Source organism: Saccoglossus kowalevskii, chromosome 17 (assembly GCF_978046115.1).
Source record: "Saccoglossus kowalevskii chromosome 17, keSacKowa6.1, whole genome shotgun sequence".
NCBI lineage: Eukaryota > Metazoa > Hemichordata > Enteropneusta > Harrimaniidae > Saccoglossus > Saccoglossus kowalevskii.
Genome location: NC_140657.1, coordinates 25,293,106 through 25,311,633, shown reverse-complemented (window position 1 = coordinate 25,311,633; position 18,528 = coordinate 25,293,106). Strand labels below are relative to the sequence as shown.

Below are 18,528 nucleotides of genomic sequence, written 5' to 3'. Positions count from 1 at the left end.
ACAATGTCTCGCAGGAACAAATTCGTGCCCGTTGTTGGCATCATCACATCCACGCATTACTTAATGTTCTTTTGTTTGGCACTCGCGGGTGGTCCAACTTTGTCTCGTTAACACCTTCTCATATGATATTGACTAGAAAAAAAAAACAGAACGTGAGATAATTTCTATTTTAGAACAAACTGACACGCAATTACTTTATGTGTAAGTGGTTGTATGTATATATTTGTGATCCTGATAATGTTGAATAGGTGCGTTCATTTGACGGTAGGTCCTTTTTTGAAGGATTGATGACCCTTAAAGGGGCCATTTTGGTTTTCGCTCGCTTAGATTGCGACGGGCAGGTTGGACATGATGTTCACACATTTGTCTGTTAAAACCCGCTAGTTACGTTTCGCTGGCTTCTTGTATAGCCATCACGGCGAAGCTCTGGAAACAAAGGTCAGTCTTGAAATCTTGTACAATTTCTCGAACCAAATGTTCAAATGGAAGCTTCGGATCAGGTTCTGTACTTTTCTGGTACAGACGGATCTCACGAGGAGCGACGGTGCCAGGGCCTGTAACGATGTAGTTTCTTCACTCCGCCAGTAGCAGGTGCGCTCTTGCAAGCAACTTTTGTTGCCAATTGTTTTCGTGGCGCTTTTCCACCAGTAGAATTACGTGATGTTTACTTGGTACGGCTTCTCATTTGGCTTAGGCCACACTGATTTAATTTTATGGATGACATCCTCTGGAGACCCCAAATCTAATGCGAGAGGGCGAAAAAAAAAAATGCCAAAAAAAAAATGCTGCTAAAACCACAGGACTACGGAGCTGGTATAACAATTACAAATTGAACTACAGAACACAGTGTATCATAAAAACAACAAGAAATAAATAAATATTAAATAAAGAAAAACTTACTGTGTTGTATTGAAAAACAAAAATTGAATTAAAAATGAACAATAAGTTTGTCAACAGCAACCTGGAAATTAACTTCTTTGACATTCAAACTACAGCTTTTAAAGTGACACTTCAGATAGACTAAGTGTGGACACAAATGCTCTAGAACTACTTCAACTATGTAACAAATAATAAGAGGCTCGATATTGAAAAAAAACACCAACACAAATTTTGATGCAGAAAATTATGTACTTGTATCTTCATGAAAATTTGTCATATGATCAAAATATTACTGACTCTGTGTGCAAGCAAATTATCCAAATCAGAAAATGAAATAAAAAATAATAAGAAACTTTTCTTCATCTCAAAAGCTGACTTCGGCCGAAGAGCTTCCTCTGCTTTCGTTGCAGTTTTGTCGGCTTCAATGCGGACAAAGCAATCAAACTGACTTTTAGGCCACCATACGCCTCCACTCCTCTCCCATTTCTCTCATTGCAGAAGAAACGCGGGACAGCCACTCTGGACAATATGTCCTTAAAGTTGTCTGGGCGAAACTCGCTTGCCGCTACCAATCTCTTGTATAGCTGTGTAAACGTCACATCTCCCTGGCTGACGTCAATTGCGTACCAGTCTACAACAATCCCTCCGTTTTTCCTCTGAACTTTTATGCTCACGTATTTTGGTGGCGTGGTCGCCATGTTGGAATTCCCGGCAACGCAATACGCATGTGCAGAAGGTCATTTATGACAAAATTGGCATGTTTTGAGGTAGTACAAAACGAGTTTTACGACAAGCCGGCGCTTTGCGACAATATGAGTCTGCAAGTTCTGGACAGAAAACCAATCTGTGGAGACTCGTCGTCGGAAATTTTTTTTGTTTTTTTTTTAGAACAGGCGAAAACTAATGCGCGCGCGGATGTCATCCATAAAATTAAGTCGGTGTGGCCTTAGCGTAACCCTGTTAAAAATCCCCTGTACTAAAGCTTATCCGAATCAATCACGTAAACATCCAATATGAAGATGCTGTAATCCCGCTCACTACATATAGTAAATGGGCGTACAACGTTTACAAACCACCTGTCATGGGAGCGCCCTCACTTAATACATTTATCAGAATGCGATCATGCAACATGTGTACCAACGAATGTAGTTAGATTCATGAGCTATCATTTGTTTTTTTCAGAGATGGACATGAATACACACGTTTTGTTTAAGGTAGTTCTCTTTTTGAAGGATGTAGTGGCCCTGAAAAGTATATCAGAGAGTGGCCCAGAGATGTATATCAATGGATTCATTCTTTTTTTTGGTTGTGGGTTTCTTAGTTGTCGGTTTCTTTGGTTTTGAAGCCTTTTTGGGCGTTTTCCCTTGTAGCTGGCTTTTCAGGCGTAGTTTTCTCGTATTTTATTGTGGCGGTATAAACCTTGTTCGTCCTTGGTTTTCTCGTCTTTCATAGATTGCTTCCTGGTCAATGTTTTCTTGGGTACAGTTTTCTTTTGAGCATCACTTAACCATTTTCAGAATTACTGAGTTTGAAGTGGGTTGGCTTCTCTGGGAGCTTGCCGATTGTGAGACGACCATTAACGCAATTAGCATTATAATTTTTTTGGACAACCAAGATTCGATGCCGGATTTAATTGCGTGACCTAGACTAGATGTGAATAGAGCCGGGCTGACAGTAGAATGGCGTGTCAAAATGTAAGACTTGATTGCTTGTACTGATTTCTTTTCCGATCTTTCAGTGCCTGAATAGCATCAACTCTATCATATCCATTGTCTTGGAATGACTAGCTACAACTTTCGTCGTTGCAGATTTGCCCGTGGTCTAGATCTAGATGAAATTTTGCATGTGTTTAATTTATAGGTGTGTCAGGTGTGAAATGGAGCCAGTTAAGTGTCGCGCAGTGATCCATTTGTATTTGAAAGGACGCACATCAAAGAAGACTTTTGATGAAATGAAAGAAACTTATGGTGATGATGCCCCATCATATGACCTTGTTAAACACTGGCATTGTGAATTCATACATGGACGGAAGTCTGTGGAAACAGCTCCCAGACCTGGTCGTCCCTCTTCTGCCATGGATGAGGCATCCATTTTGGAAGATCGACGCATTACTGTTCGTCAAATAGCCTGAGAGGTCAAGATTAGTATAGGGTCTGTGGAAACTATCATTCATGACCATTTGCATATGCATAAAGTGCCCGCCAGATGGATTCCCAGATTGCTCACATCTTTCCAAAAGCAAGAACGCGTCGAGTGCTCGAGGATGAATTTGGCCAAGAAGACGAGTCAGAGTTGTTCAAAAGACTGATTACACAGGATGAAACTTGGGTCCATCACTATGATCCAGATGCCAAAGCCCAGTCAATGCAGTGGAAGCACCACCTCCAAAGAAGGCAATGGTGCAGCCCTCCGCTGGCAAGTCATGCATGCTCAGTCTTCTGGGACCAGGACGGAGTAGGGACAACAGATTTCCTGGTAAAGAGTACCACAATTACAGAAGCCTATTACGCTTAACTTTTGATGAAATTAAGAGAGGCTATCAAAATCAAGAGGCGGGGCAAGATCAGCAAATTAAAGGTATCCTCCTGCAGGACAACGCTCCGGTCCACAACTCATATGTCGCCAGATCAAAAAAACGGGCGTGTGGCTATGAAATCCTCCCCATCCCCCTTACTCCCCTGACCTTGCACCCTCTGACTTTCATCTCTTCCCAGCCATGAAGTGTTTTTGAAAGGAAAGCGTTTCCCAGATGGTGATGCCTTGATTTCTGAAGTTACGACGTGGTTGGAGGACCAACCTGGGGTGTTCTACAAAAACGGTGTCCAGAGCTGCATCAAAAGATGAGAGAAATGCATGACTCTGGGTGGTTCTTATGTAGAGAAAGACAAATAACTCTGCCAAGTTTCATCACTTTCCTGCTGAGAAATGGGTCTGGGGCATTACTTATTGAACGCCCCTCGTACAAATCATAAAAGGAAAAATTGTAAAGAAAATAGTGCATGTAGCTCGTGGTCATATCAGTAGAGAGACTTCCTGTATCAAATGTCAAATTGTTGCACTCTGTCATCATTGTTATACGATGATGGTTCTAGAACAAACCGGGTTGATGATGGGTTAACAGTGTTCACAGCCCATGCCTCACTGATTATGACATGATGATTGGTTTCCCGTGGAAAGCTGGGCGAGATCATTCAGCGCTCGCTGGTAACTTTGGCGCCTCACTAGTATATCCTGACAGTGTTTTATACGAGTCTTCCAATATAGTGAACAATTAATCAAGTATATAATGGCGTGTGTGATTGGCTACATAAGATGAATGTGTGGAGGCCACGCCTCGAGCTCTTAAACTTACATGTAGTAGACCGTTTTGGAAAGACAATAAAGGAGGTGGCGGATACTTTAGGTTGACACTATTCCATCTGTGTGTGTCTTTGCCTGGTTGAAAGGTTTGTGAACGAGACGATCCCGGGTACCTGATGTAACGTTTAATAAGACGAGAATTAAACAGCCATATTACTATCAAAGCGAAAATTGTGGTCATGTGAGATGTGTTTCTTAAGGTAAGAAATTAAACAAGCAGATAGATTTGGAAACTTACGACGATGAATACATTATGCATATTCCAAGCTAATGTCGCATTCTACACGTTTTGTATCAATGAAGGATTTGAATGTAAATGAGAAATGTGTGACGAACTTGAATTTATTTTTAATGCGTCTAACACAAGATAATGTTTTTTGATTGGCTTTGTGTTGGCGCACACCACAGTACATTCAATGGTTGTCCAAAATATCATAATCACACAGCTGAAAATTGTATTGAATTTTATGCTTCATTCTCTTAGACCAATGAAGATGGCAGCAGGGAAGAAGACACAACTGCACCTTATGTTCAATAATACCCTATTGAACTTAGTGCTCATTTAATTATCACACATGAAATTAATTTGGGCATGGGGTTTAACTAGTGGAAATATGAGAAGTCGCGCCCATCCATAGAAACAAGTGAAAAATCGGCCAAGTTAAGGGTGAACTAGTTAACAGTACTTTCGCCACAGTACTTCAAACATCTTACTAGGGTCGTAACATTCTCATATCCACACACAAAAGTATTTGTGTCTGGTATTCGATATCAGTATACATATATATATATAATGCGTTGTAGAGGAAACTGATTTCTTTACGTTTCCCCTGGCCTAAAAATCTACGACATTTTATGGTGCTATTGCGTTCATGATCTATGCTGTGTGGTAGGGAAATGCATCTTCAAAAATTTGACACAAGAAATGAAACAACCTATTTTAATAAATGAACATTTAAGTCGATTTGTTATACTCATTAACTTTCCTTTTGATAATAATTTTAACGGTTTTAAATACCGAAATACTGATTAGTGTATTTCGAGGCCTCTAAGCATTGTCTTGAAACAAGAGCTCAGGGCAGACATCTGAGAAACAGAAAACATGACAAACCATTTAATTACTACACGTACTATGATGTAGACCTAGGACGAGTACATTAGCTTAAAATGTAAAAGTCCAAAAAAAACAATGCCTATTTATGTGCCTGAAATAAAGGATAAAACAAAACATGTAAAACTGATATTATGTGTATATTATGGTAGATCAAAGTGGGTAAAATCAATTCCTTGGAGGAACATAATCGCTGAAATTGCACATGCACATACATTCGTTTTACCAGAGATGGCTAATCACTTCAAATCAGGATAGATGCTTGTTAAATCAGAAGCATTACAATAATCCGTTTACAGCTAATAAATCAATGCTGGGCTGAGAAATGGACCATTGTGTGTTAGTGGTATCGTTAGGATCAGCCTATACTAGGGTATTTCGTAGGTAAGAACAAGCATAGATAGGAAAAGGCAAACAAAGTAAACTTTCTTGTGATCCAGTGTGCAACATTTTGCAAATAGTATCATGATGGTTGCAATGAGAATTGATAAATATTTACGGTATACTTGTAGATTCAAGACCAAGTGAATAGAAGATGTCTTTCTTATTCATTAAATTGTTTGCGACTGAGTAACCATTAAAGTGGTTATCGTAACATGAATATGTCTCATTCTACTGGTTCTGATGAGAAAAAAATCCAAACTCAGTGTTACGAAGCGTGTAGTAATCACAAAAAATGCCAGTATCATTTGATGAACTATTGACGAAAGCTGGCTGCGCAAGGGTAAAAATACTATCATGGCATGTAATATCAGTTGAAATTGGCAAGATTTGGTCAATTCTACGACCTCAATTTAGTGAAGGTAATACGAATTCAATGGTGTTGATCAGGTCTGATTATTAGAATTCTCCTAAAATTCGAGTTATTATTAAGATTACTAAAAAGTGGGTAGGTGCATTGTCCAATCCCGGTGTAGTTCAAAATGATATACATTGAAGGAAGGATATCTAGGAAAAAAGGCAGGAAACACTACCAGAATGTGCACAATGTGTGCTTCCTCACACTGGTGGAAGTGACAATGAGGCGCATATACTGACACGGCAAACTTGTCCACAGGTTCAAATAAGCATGAACAAGCGAATAAAACTATCACCAAAAGGATGGTGACAAACTGAAACTTATTTTTGTATTTTATGAACCTTGAGCAATTCTTCCTTGATACAAAAGTGTCAACCTATCTGTTTTACCTCATCAAGACTACAGCTGAGCGTATAATGTAATAGAAACAAACATGCACATGATTTGCTGAACCTCCATCTAATCTAGTACACATTGCATTCTTCATTGGAAACAATTTTACAAGCAAAAATTGTGAATGTAAATAATTGTGTTTATGAAATAAAACGTTTTAACTCTGATTTGAATGTCATTTTATGCTTACTTTTAAGAAATAAAGGAGAGGGTTCCAGTGTCTGCCAGAGGCATACGTTATATTCTGTTGAATAATATACTTTATGAAGGATTGGGGGTACAATATATTAAATAGGGAGTGATCATAATAGATACATAACCATGTTTCAGACAAAGCAACGATAGTAAAGTTATGGTCGACCGTGTTTAAGAGACTAGCTAATAAGATCGAATGTTAAAATATATAGTGGACAGTGGGTGGTGAGACTAGTTGTCACATTATGTATACTTGTGTTGAACACTTGTTTTGAATATCAGAAATATTTTAACTCGCAACTTATTTACTCATTGAAAGCATCAGCTATAACCCCATTTTGACATTCAACAAATTGTATTTCATCTAATTAAGTCATCCATATATATTCACAATACCCATGTTATCAAATCCACATTCAGATTTCAACTTTATCTAGATGTAATAAAAGATGACATCAGAGCAGTGTAGAATAATATACACAAAATACAGAGGGACTCTTGAAGATCTGCAGTGTCCTCAAATTTACAAATTAGTATGAAAAACAATTCTCAGCACTTCAGTAAATTGGTAAATCGCTCGCATGAAATGTTAACAGCATGATTTGAGTTTACGATGTTATACAGGAAAAAACGTTTGCCATTTGAAGAAAGTGCATGAAGTGAAAGTCTGGTGCAGATTAAATCAATATATACATGGGCAGTGGCAACACTTTTTAATATATATATATCTGCACTGTATAGGCAATTAGTGTAAATCCTAAATCTGCCCAGGTATGTCAATAAAATTAAAAACATGACGTCAGTAACCCATCATGTGTGATGTTAATAACAAGTTAGAATAGAATCATCCCAAGCATGCTTAACTAAACCATCTTGGTATACTAGGGAGAAATGACACAGAGTAAAAACAGAGTAATGTACACTAATGCGTATTGTAGGTGTACCCACTTATCTGCGAAGTATGTAACAGATTGGATATCAAACGCCCGAACAAACCTACAACACACAACATTTTGGACTGAGTCGGAATACCTAAGTGCAAAAATGCTGACCTAAAATAGACAGTTGTGAAAATAAAACGTGCAATCACAATTAGTAAATACACTCGCATAATAGAACAAGGAATATTAGATATTATCATGAGATAACCAATATAACATTCGTTGGTGCCAATTGCTAGCTCAGTGACCAGTCTATCCAGGTTCATACATTTGTGCCAGACATAATGTGTTACAGGTCATCAACAGTTGGGGATACAAGGATAGGATGAATTTGACAATGACATTGTGCGCTCGGATGTGCATGTTTTGAGTGATCAGGTTTGCTAATGAGATGGGACCAATTATCTCAAGCAGTCCAATTTGTCATTCACTTTGTATAAAACACGAAGGTATTGCAGATGACTATTGCATCAGCTGAGGTCCCTGTGACGAACAGAGTTTCAAATTTATTTTATGCTAACGTCGTTTTGCGTGATCTCGTACGGACGCGACTTCAGTGAGATTCGTCAGTTCCTCTCCTGGGTGAAGATGTACCATTTGTAACATGGTCATGTATTGACGAAAGTAGTATTCCACAGCACTCTACTCCACAAGAATCTGTCTGTTCATAAATTTTATGGTATACACCCATCTCAATATGTCACTAGATCAGAACAGTTTAGTAGAATACATGCAAACAGCAGAAATAGATCGAACAATGTTGTTCGAGAGACTCCACTACTGGTCGATCAGATGTAGGTCAGCAGGACCCACTTTTGAGATTGGCTGATATCTTGACTAAACTGCAAGATAGAACCGGAAGTGTACAGTTGTAGTAGAAATGACTAGAAGCAAAGGCAGGCACACCAGAGGCTCCTCGCCACCAGTTTTGTCTCCTCAAATTGCGAGGCGACTGTGCAGTGGTTGCAATCAGAGTTTACCAGCATGTAACCCGCATTCGCAATGATACGTGTGCGTAGACTGCGTTGTAGATTAATACTGAAGAGTTTGAAGAATAGGAGTATCATTCTATGGTGACTCCAGTCTTTATTTGTCATGAGAATGATCCTCCTGCACACCGAATGAAGACACACGCTGTACTGGATAACCAGTAAAATGCCTGTTTTATATCTAAATCATTACTAGAGAAGTTTGATGTATCAACCAAACATTCTAAACTCGAGTTGCCAACAATGTTAGCAAAGAAGTTTGTAACAACTTGTGTGGCAACAGGTTTCAATGTTCACTCATGCACATCAGAAGGAATCAGTGTACTGCTTCCTTCAGTGTTTACCCAAGTGAGATTCCTACTGAGAGAACACAGATTGCCGCACCAGAAAGTGTAGCTATTTGGTCACACCTACAATAAGTCGCTAAACAGTTAGCATATGATAGGTAGATGTGGGACTGTTAATTTGTTTCAACTGTCCTGAAGCTCTAATTCCGAAGGAAATTTTCACTGCTGGTGACAATGAACCATATGCATCCAGAACAAACTTGGGATGGGGTATCACTGGACCGACCAGTGAATAATGCCAAGGTCACAACAAAAACATGTCGTTTTGCTTATCGTACAAGAGCACGTGAGATGACTACTGAAGAAGTAAGAAGTATGATGGAACTTTAATTCTATGAGCGTCATGCAGATGACAAGATGTCATTGGAAAACTTCCGCTTTCTGAAGATTTTGCAAGAAAACACTTTACAGAATAAAGATTGGCATTTTGTATTTCCCCTACTATTCAAGACAGATTAGATAAGACTTCCCAATAATCGTTGTGTTGCTCTTGGATGTCTTTTAGGCTCACAGAAGAAGTTAGGCAGAAATTGTACAGTATCGAGACCATAACATTACGAGCATGAAAGATATGATCCAGAAATCTTATGCAAAAAAGATCCCAGCTACTGAGATAGAGAAGGACACAGTATGGTATATACCACATCACGGGGTATACCACCCCAAGAAACCAGATAAGCCCAGTGATGTTTTTAGCAGTAGCAGTAGCAGTGAATATAAAAGAACCAGTCTGAACCAGTATCTACTTAGTGGTCCAGATCAGTTGAATAGTTTGATAGGAGCGAAAGCAAATTGTAACAGTCCCCGTTAAATTTTTGAAAGTTCTCTTTGAGCTCGTCATATTAAAGCGGAGGGGTTGTCGCGAGCGTGTCCTTGAAACTTGAGTTCCAAGTGGCGTATACAACAGATTGTTTATTTACATCAAAACACGTGTTCCGTGTAGTAGTAATATGGCCAAAAATAAAAACAGCCGTTATTCGGCCATCTTTGAATGAAAATGGTACATAAATTGTGGAAGTAGTAAGGCCAAAAAGTCAGATGGCTGTCAATCGGCCATCCTTGACCAGATTTTAAAACAAATTGTCATGGACATGCATCCTAACATGTATAAAGTACATGTATGTGCCAAATTTGAATGAAAACTGACAGAGCACGTCCAAGATACCACATAAAAAAAAAAAAAAGATGCCTGCCAGTCGACCGTCTTTGATCCAATTGTGAAATAAATCGTCATGGACATGTATCCTAACATGTATAATATATGTACCAAGTTTGAATGACAACTGACAAAGCATGTCCAAAATACAACATTTTCAAAAAACAAGATGGCTGCCAGTCGGCCATTTTGAATCGAATCGCTAAACCACTGCATGTGCATATGTACCACATAAGGTACTAGGCACATGCAAAGAATGAACGGAATTGGTCCACAGGATTCTGAAATATGACTATGGACAGACTGACGGACGGACACACGGACGGACGGACAGACCCAGGAACTCACAGACGGTCGGTCCCGGACATGTATCCTAACATGTATGATCCATGTACTAAATTTGAATGAGAACTGACAAAGCATGTCCAAAATACAACATTTTCAAAAAACAAGATGGCTGCCAGTCGGCCATTTTGAATCGAATCGCTAAACCACTGCATGTGCATATGTCCCACATAAAGTACTAGGCACATGCAAAGCATGAACGGAATCAGTCCAAGGGATTCTGAGATACGACTCAGCACGGACGCACGGACGCACAGACGGAGACCGAATTACAAGTCCCCGTTTTCGGACTTCGTCCGAACGGGGACAAATAAAGGCGATTTTACGTGAACGTGCCAAGAAGTCAGATGCAATTCGAATTCTTCTGATTTGCATCGTCCCATCGTGCAGTGTTTTATATACGTTCACCCCACTCTCCTTGAGCCTGTGCGGTCAGTTTTCGTGGGCAAAGTTAAGACCCAATCAAATTCATTTTTACAAATATCACATTTCAAATACCAGGTATGCTAAGCTGCTTATGAACAGTTTTACCGCCTCCCAGATGTTTTAACATGGAGATGCGTCTAATTACGTCCAGTCTGTAACAAATGTTTTATCTATTCGGTCTACATCGACCAGTAATGTATCGCCAGTGATGACTGGAATTAAGGCGAGTGTTTTTGTTGATACGCCAGTCTGATGATCAATGGGCGGATGAATGCACGCCCGCTTTTATTCAGTGTACTGTGATACAGATTCAATGCGACGGCCAAAGCCACTGGCTGACGTGCTGCCGGAAGCGAACTGCCTTAGTTGACGTTGGCTATGTACATGTACCACTATTTTTGGCAAAGACCTTGTTATTCAGCATTAGTAATTGTATTGTGACACATACATGTATTTTAATTAATAAAATAAATTGTGATTGTGTCATTTTATTTAGTTACTGTTCATTAATATCCAGAGCAATCACTACAGCAAAGGTCGCCTATCCACAAAACAAAGAAAACCAGAGGAAACCATTGACAACAAAATTATTTCCCACAGCCCTATGACCGAGTGATCCCTCTCGCCTATATGGAAATCTGGATATAATAATTTGTACATTCCCAATACATCAAGGTAATGTGGATATGCGACAGTAAGCTGGAACATTGTATCTTGAAAATGCAAGATGCGCACTCGTAGCAGTTGAAATTTCTAAACTCTGAGCAGAAGAAATGACGGGAAAATGCCGTCGCCGCACAACAGAATACACTGTCAAGTGGAACTTCTCAAAATGAGAAAATGTGAAGACAACAAACCGAGTGCGCCAGACATGCAACACTTTTTTTACAAAAACAACAAATTTACAACCACTGCATCAAATGTGGCCATTCTGCTACACAATTATGACAAGAAATCTTCGAAAGTCGGTGAAGAATGTTTGCTGAACGACATAAAACTACCGTAAAGTATGACAAACCTCTGCCTGATCTAGCTCGTGTCTCGTTCTCTTCTGTGGTCAGATATACGGTAAATTCGCCGAATGCAAAAGGAAAAATGTTCGTATCCCGTTCCAAGGAGAGCAAATTATATATTAATTAAAGTACTTATTACCATTAAAATCACAGAGGTAATCGTTTCAAAACGTGTTTAAATTGGTCAGGATCGATTCAGAGAACTGCATTTCGTCGCCACAGCCTTGTCACAATTGTCACGAGTTAACGAATTAATACGTTTAAAATTACAGTAACTTGCAAATAAGACATTATCTGTGCGATTAGTTGAGATGAACCAGTTTCCCCATGACTAACTCAGCAAACGTGAATGCAGTATTCCATGCCACAAGTTGCAACAAACTGTTGCAAATATAATGTAAACAAATAAGCCTCAAACACAATAGTTCAAATAGGTCAACCATATTGACATACTGTAAACTGAGAATACACCCGTCAACCCGTTTGAACGAGAAACGCCACAATACAAATTACCGGATTTTCACAAATGTACCAAGCAGCAAAACACATTTAGAATTCCTCCTACTCGCGGCAGACGATATTCCAACATTAGCAACTGACAACAAATATCGTCGTTCCACTATTTAAAAGACATAGAAGATACAAATATAATACAATGGAAAACTGCGAAGACAGCAGAGTTGAGTGCGTCGAACGTGCTGCAATTGTTTCACATAACGACACATTTACAACAAAATCAGTCAAATGTGGTTAATCTGCAACACAATTCTGACCAGACAACTTCAAAAGACGTCCAAATTTTTGAAAGTCTGACAAAAGTTTTTTGGTGCAGAACGACATCAAATTGACGCACAACGTGGAACACCTCTGACCTCTCCCACGTCTCGCTTTCTTCTGCGGTCAGCTGTACAAAACTATTCACGGTAAATTTACATGAGCAATCCGCCAAATGCTGAATGGAAAAATGTTTGTTTTGTTTTCATGGTGAACAGATTGTGAAATAATTAAAGTAATATGTCATTTCTATTATAATTACATTTTTCATAAATGTATAGCATGTGGTTAAACCTGTTCAGTGTCGTTTCATAAAAAGAACTATATTTCGCGTCACAGCCTTGTCACATTTATATACAAATTACGTATTAATACATTTAAAATGGACGACTAAGGGACGAACCATCAGAAATCCTGGGCGATGTTAAAGAACTGCACAATTCTGTTTGTTTTCACATACATTTGCACATTTTGTTTCTAACTATGTTAAATAATGTTATATTAAGATTCAGGCGTGTATATGAGAAATAAGTGACCGGTGAGTAAATTTTCTCTTGCAAAAGACTAAGTGTTGGCTGAGAGGGGGCAGAGGTTATTTTCCTTCAACGTAATTGCAATATTTGTTTGTTCGTACAACGTAAATTGAAAAAATAAATTCCGGAATTCTGTAATCACAGGCTAGACGTACAACGTAATCAATCAAATATTTTTTCGTACACTGTAAAAATGTGTCATTTTTCTCGGTACGTACAAGAATTTATATCCAAATAAAAAAAGTCGTAAAGAATAATCCAGGGAAATTACATTTTCGAAACTGTAAAACGACTAGATGACACAATTCACTGCAAAATTCAATTTTTACTATAAACTGTAAAAACGTCTTTTGTAAATTGTGAAAAGCCCCTTTTTATTTCCCGTAAAACTGTACCAGCTACCCCCCCCCCCCTTCTTGGCTGTTTGACATTAAGAGACATTCGTCTCACATATACACACGTATTCATAGTTTGTTCACACATTTCGTTCTCAACATACATGTAGTCAATACAAAGATTTAAACAAATAACTGGCTTCTAAAAATTAATAGTGTAACGCAACTGACTACCGACCCCAATTCCACAATATGTTTCACCGGTCACGACCGTGCAACGAATTTTTCACCGACCTATAATTGGGCTTTTTGTTCTGGAGTGGTGAACATTGAAGTCAGTATCTCTGAACGTTTCCGTCTTGGGTGTTAATATCAAGTGCTTTACGCAAGCTAGTCTCCTAAATCTAATACCAGATAGGTGGAAGGCAGGTCATACTGTACTCAAATGTAAATGCTGTCTCAGAGTGAGCCGTCGACTTGGAAGCTAACCTCGAAACTCTTACAAGTTACCTAACCCCAATTGCAGGGAGAATTAAATATGTACTGTTACATACTAATATGCTATCTGGTAAAAAAAAAAAAAAAACAGTATCTTCAATAGTTTCCGATTTTTTCCCAAACTTGATTAAACTTTGCGCTATAATGATTTAGATGTCCGGATTTTTTTTTTCATACGACAAAATGATTGTCGAAAACGTATTTTAAAAGTATTTTAAATGTTTAAATTGCACCCACAGCCTTGAAAAGGATTTCATTTTCCGATTTTTTCTTTTTAAATATTTTTTGTGGACGTTGAGTGTCACTGTTGTCTCTCCTGTCATTTTGTTTTTTGTATATGCAAATTGCAAGTGCTAGTGCGAATTGGCGTTCCCATTGAGTCTGTGGCACACTCACCCAGGGTAGGGGTCAACCGTTTGATGTTCAGCCTAAGGTAGGATTTAAACTTGGGTCTACCGATCATGAGTCTGATGCGAAAACCACTATGCTACCGGACCGCAGTCGCCGTTACATACACGTTGAAAAGATGCATTCGGTGGTATACCTCGGAATCGTCGAGATGTGTCGATAAGCAGGTTTTCCACGCGCGTATTAAAGGCCGCGTTAGGCACCCCCTCAAAAAGATGACAATTCAATTGGCAAACCCAGCCCACCGAAGGTGCGCGGACGTGGCCTACGGTCACGTCAATAGGAGCGGCCCTACCGAATTTCTGGATGCGACAGTGTTTTCTGACGATCTTGTCATAGTTGCAATATATATTTTGTTCGCTTTGGCATTCAGGCTGAGCATTCATGACGTTGAATGGGTAGTTGGACGTTGTCTTGGTGCTTTTGTATATCCCCAACATAATAGAAGTTCATGGGTGTCATATCCTTACTGGAGTTTGTGCTTTATTGTTAAGGTTGTTCCGGTGTGACGGTTGTCTGAGCTGTGCGACATTCTTAAATAAACTTTGCCCTATAAAGTTACATGAGCCAATCACAGTACCATAACGCATTACGTCCATACTATTAAACCAATCGTAAACACTTCAGTAGCGTAATGATCTTAAAGTGAGTGAGGTATATTTACCTTGATGATAAATATACCTCGCCATAACTAGAAACCTGCGAAATAATTTCATACAATTAACAGCATACATGATGATAATGGTTGATTAGATAAAAGCCGCCAAATAGTTCCACTCCAATGAGTTCACAATCACTGATTAAAAACACGTCTAGACACAATCTCACGAGTGTCCCTAACAAAGTATTCTGTAATTTCACTGAATCATCATAGACCATTGTTCATCAAAATTAAGCATCAAACTCAATAGCATTCAAAGATTACGTGCAGAAATCGTTCTCCTCGGTCAATGTAGAATTAATTTGACCGTGAAACAGATGGTTGTGGAAAAAACATCATCATTAATGGTATATAATAACAAATAAAAAACAAATTAAAAGCAGTAAAAATACAATTACATCCCACGCCATATAATCATTCCAATTTTTAAAAATGAAAAAAAAAAACTAGAACTTGGGGAATACTAAATCATGAAGTACATTTTCTTCTACTTCTTCTTATTTCTGTTTGTAGCGTTATCCCATTTCTGTTTGTAGTGTTATGATGGGACAAGACACAAATGACACTCGTCTTGGGTATATGTACTTGTTTTGTCCCAGTGTGTTTATGGAGGTACTTATTTGCCGTATAATGTATCATATGGTGGTGGTGGTGGCTCAGTGAACGTTGGTTGTACCCCATAAACTGGAGGTGATTCTGCAGTCCATAGTGCGCCTTGTGGTTGTAGATAAGGTTGGGTATCTGTAAAGTTGTAACAAATATAGTCAATGTAATGTAACAAGCGTTGTAAGTACGAATGTCTAATTTTTACATTTATGGAGCGAATTGTCCAAAACGGTGCGAACATTTGCATTATTAAGTGCCACGCGTTACTTAAAAAAATGCCATTCCAATATATTTTTGAGATAAAGTAACTACCACCAAAAGATTTATTGAAACCATTAATCACACGCCCACGTCAGGTGATCATAGTAGATGTTTGTTTGTTGTACTTACGAATCACGTGGGCACGTGTACTATTGTTACTTCTCTTTTTGATACAACAACACACACATGCAATTATACCAGCAATGGCTCCAATAGTGATGAGTACAGCAACAACCACAACCACAATACCAATGTAGTCTACAGATGTCCTGTTTATTAATATACCAAATAGTGTCATATAAATATATTTTCACATACAAAGGCTTACTACACAAGCACCGAAAAACATTGTGCACTTTTTTCAGTTGCCAGGAGACACGACCAGACAAAAGCAAGAAAATGGTGTGAATTTAGAAAAGCTTTTCGTTGTATTTGTATACAATGTTATTTTGTGAAGGTTATTAAGATGGCTGAAAAACGTCACTTATTTTTACCACATGACTTGTTGAAAGTTTGATATACTACCATCAACATTCGTGATCAAAACTAAACTGGCAGCACAGATTGTACCAAATATTCTGCCTATCATATCATTATAATGAAATTTAGTTCATTTAGTTATATAGTTATAATTATGACATTTAAGACTGGTGTGTATTTAAATTTTCAGATCTTCAATTTGACGTGGTAGCAAAAGGGTGAGATCATTATAATACATACAACTTTGAACGTGCCGTTCCTTATTGGTCATAGTACCATTAACAGAACTATCAATCAAATGCGAATGAATATATGCTCCGATGGACCAATTATTTCTCCCCCTCCCCGGCCATTCAGGCACTAGTTTTTTTAATTTTAATTTAAATTGTTATTGCGTTGCTGTAGTTACAGTTACTATGTCAACAGTAATATTTACTATTGAAAGCTATTTGTGTACTACAAGCAGGATGTAAAATGTCTTGCTCAACTACTCCTATTAACGTCGTATACTGGTACCAATGGGGTCAAGTAGTTATATGACGAAGCGTAAAGGTATGCCGTGCATACAAGCATCCTGCAATTACACCAACAACTGTATATATGGGCAAAACAATACTAATTGTAGAATTTATGTAATTCCCAACTACCACCCGTATGCGCTATTAGAAGTTCGAGACTAGCATTGTACTGTGGTAGAGTTTTCGTAGGTTTCCTGCTCAAAAAAGTACGACTATCACATATTTTATTGCGTTGGTCCAGGCGATTCGGATATCTCTCTCAAAAATGTTATAATAACTCACCCGCAAATAACGACATCAGATACTCCATCAGACAACCAATCGTCATAATCACAACAGTATTTGTCGGTACTTGACTGACAGCAGTATGTTTTAGAGCTGGAATTATACCCTGCCTCAGAGCTTGAATTAACCGTTTTGGGACAGTAGAAGCCTTCTGTATAATTACCATCGGAGTCGTAATAACCGTAGCAATAATCGCTTTTTACCTCTATAGTGGGGAAACATACATTTTAAATGAGACTGTTCACTATATAATATGTTACAGTACTGTAGTGTAATACCAAACCCATGTCATAATAAATATTTAAGCAAATTTAAGGTTTGGGGTGTTATGCCGGGCGGAACAGTTACAAAAATAAGACTGAACACAATTGTTAACTGAGTGTAGTTGTTGTGGCTCTTACTGAATGTTTTGTCACTTTAAATCAGTAAATCGTGTACAACTTAAATCTTACATTTCAGTTGTGTCAAATAAAAACAAATGTTTTTAGTGAATATATAACACACTGGTACTATGCACCTGAGATACCCGTTATACATTTCATGTACTGTTACTGCAACAGTACATGTTTGCGCCATAATCGATAGTGTCTGACAATCTTAGAAAACTGTTGGGTCAAGAACACGTAATTTGAAGACAGAAGAATACATACGCCGTGAATACATACCTGTGACAGTGAGTGCAAGGCAACAGAACGTTAACGACAGTAGTAAGCCAAGAGTTTCCATTGTTAATGTAGATTTGCCGTCGAGATAATGTTATTGAGGACAGAACACTGGTCGTATAACTACTGTACATACATAAGTTTCAGCCAAAGCTTTAGATGAGTTATGTGCACAGGTAAATCTAGTTAATGATTAACACAATTGCATTTAGTCGAAATAGTGATTTTCACTTCCTTCCGGCCTGTGCTGTACACTAGTTTCCCTGGATTTGATATAGCGCCCTCTGTTGTTCAAGGTCAGAAGGTTATTTTGAGAGTTGTTGACATCAGTACGGGTATGTGCGCATCATAGACTACCTTTCATACGTAAGTATAAACTACACTAAAAGTCTGCTTACAATTGTAATAGTGTTTACACAACAATAAAGACTTGACATTGGGAAATTCTTTTGTTTTTTACAGACGAAGATACAATTATTATTGAATTCATTTCGTTTTGAAATATTTTTCATTTATTTGTGAATTCACTTGTCAAAATCAGTAAACGAAGATT

At 38.3% G+C, this 18,528-nt stretch overlaps 1 protein-coding gene across 1 annotated transcript; it reads right to left on the bottom strand.

The window, feature by feature from the left end:
• Window positions 1-14,954: 14,954 nt before the first annotated feature.
• On the bottom strand, window positions 14,955-18,246 carry LOC102807677 (uncharacterized). Its single transcript, XM_006812720.3, has 4 exons — window positions 17,979-18,246; window positions 17,311-17,518; window positions 16,160-16,299; window positions 14,955-15,904 (listed from the first exon to the last, which is right to left on the bottom strand). The coding sequence occupies exons 1-4, from the start codon at window positions 18,037-18,039 to the stop codon at window positions 15,780-15,782; spliced, it is 534 nt and encodes a 177-aa protein (XP_006812783.2). The 5' UTR covers window positions 18,040-18,246; the 3' UTR covers window positions 14,955-15,779.
• Window positions 18,247-18,528: the final 282 nt, after the last annotated feature.

Bases quoted from the DNA above. Each gene is read 5' to 3' on its own strand.
- LOC102807677 (XM_006812720.3), bottom strand. From the start codon at position 18,039: ATGGAAACTCTTGGCTTACTACTGTCGTTAACGTTCTGTTGCCTTGCA. The intron at 17,519-17,978 runs GTATGTATTCAC...TCCCCACTATAG, and splicing joins CCTTGCACTCACTGTCACAG to AGGTAAAAAGCGATTATTGC. The intron at 15,905-16,159 runs GTAAGTACAACA...ACAACTTTACAG, and splicing joins TACACGTGCCCACGTGATTC to ATACCCAACCTTATCTACAA.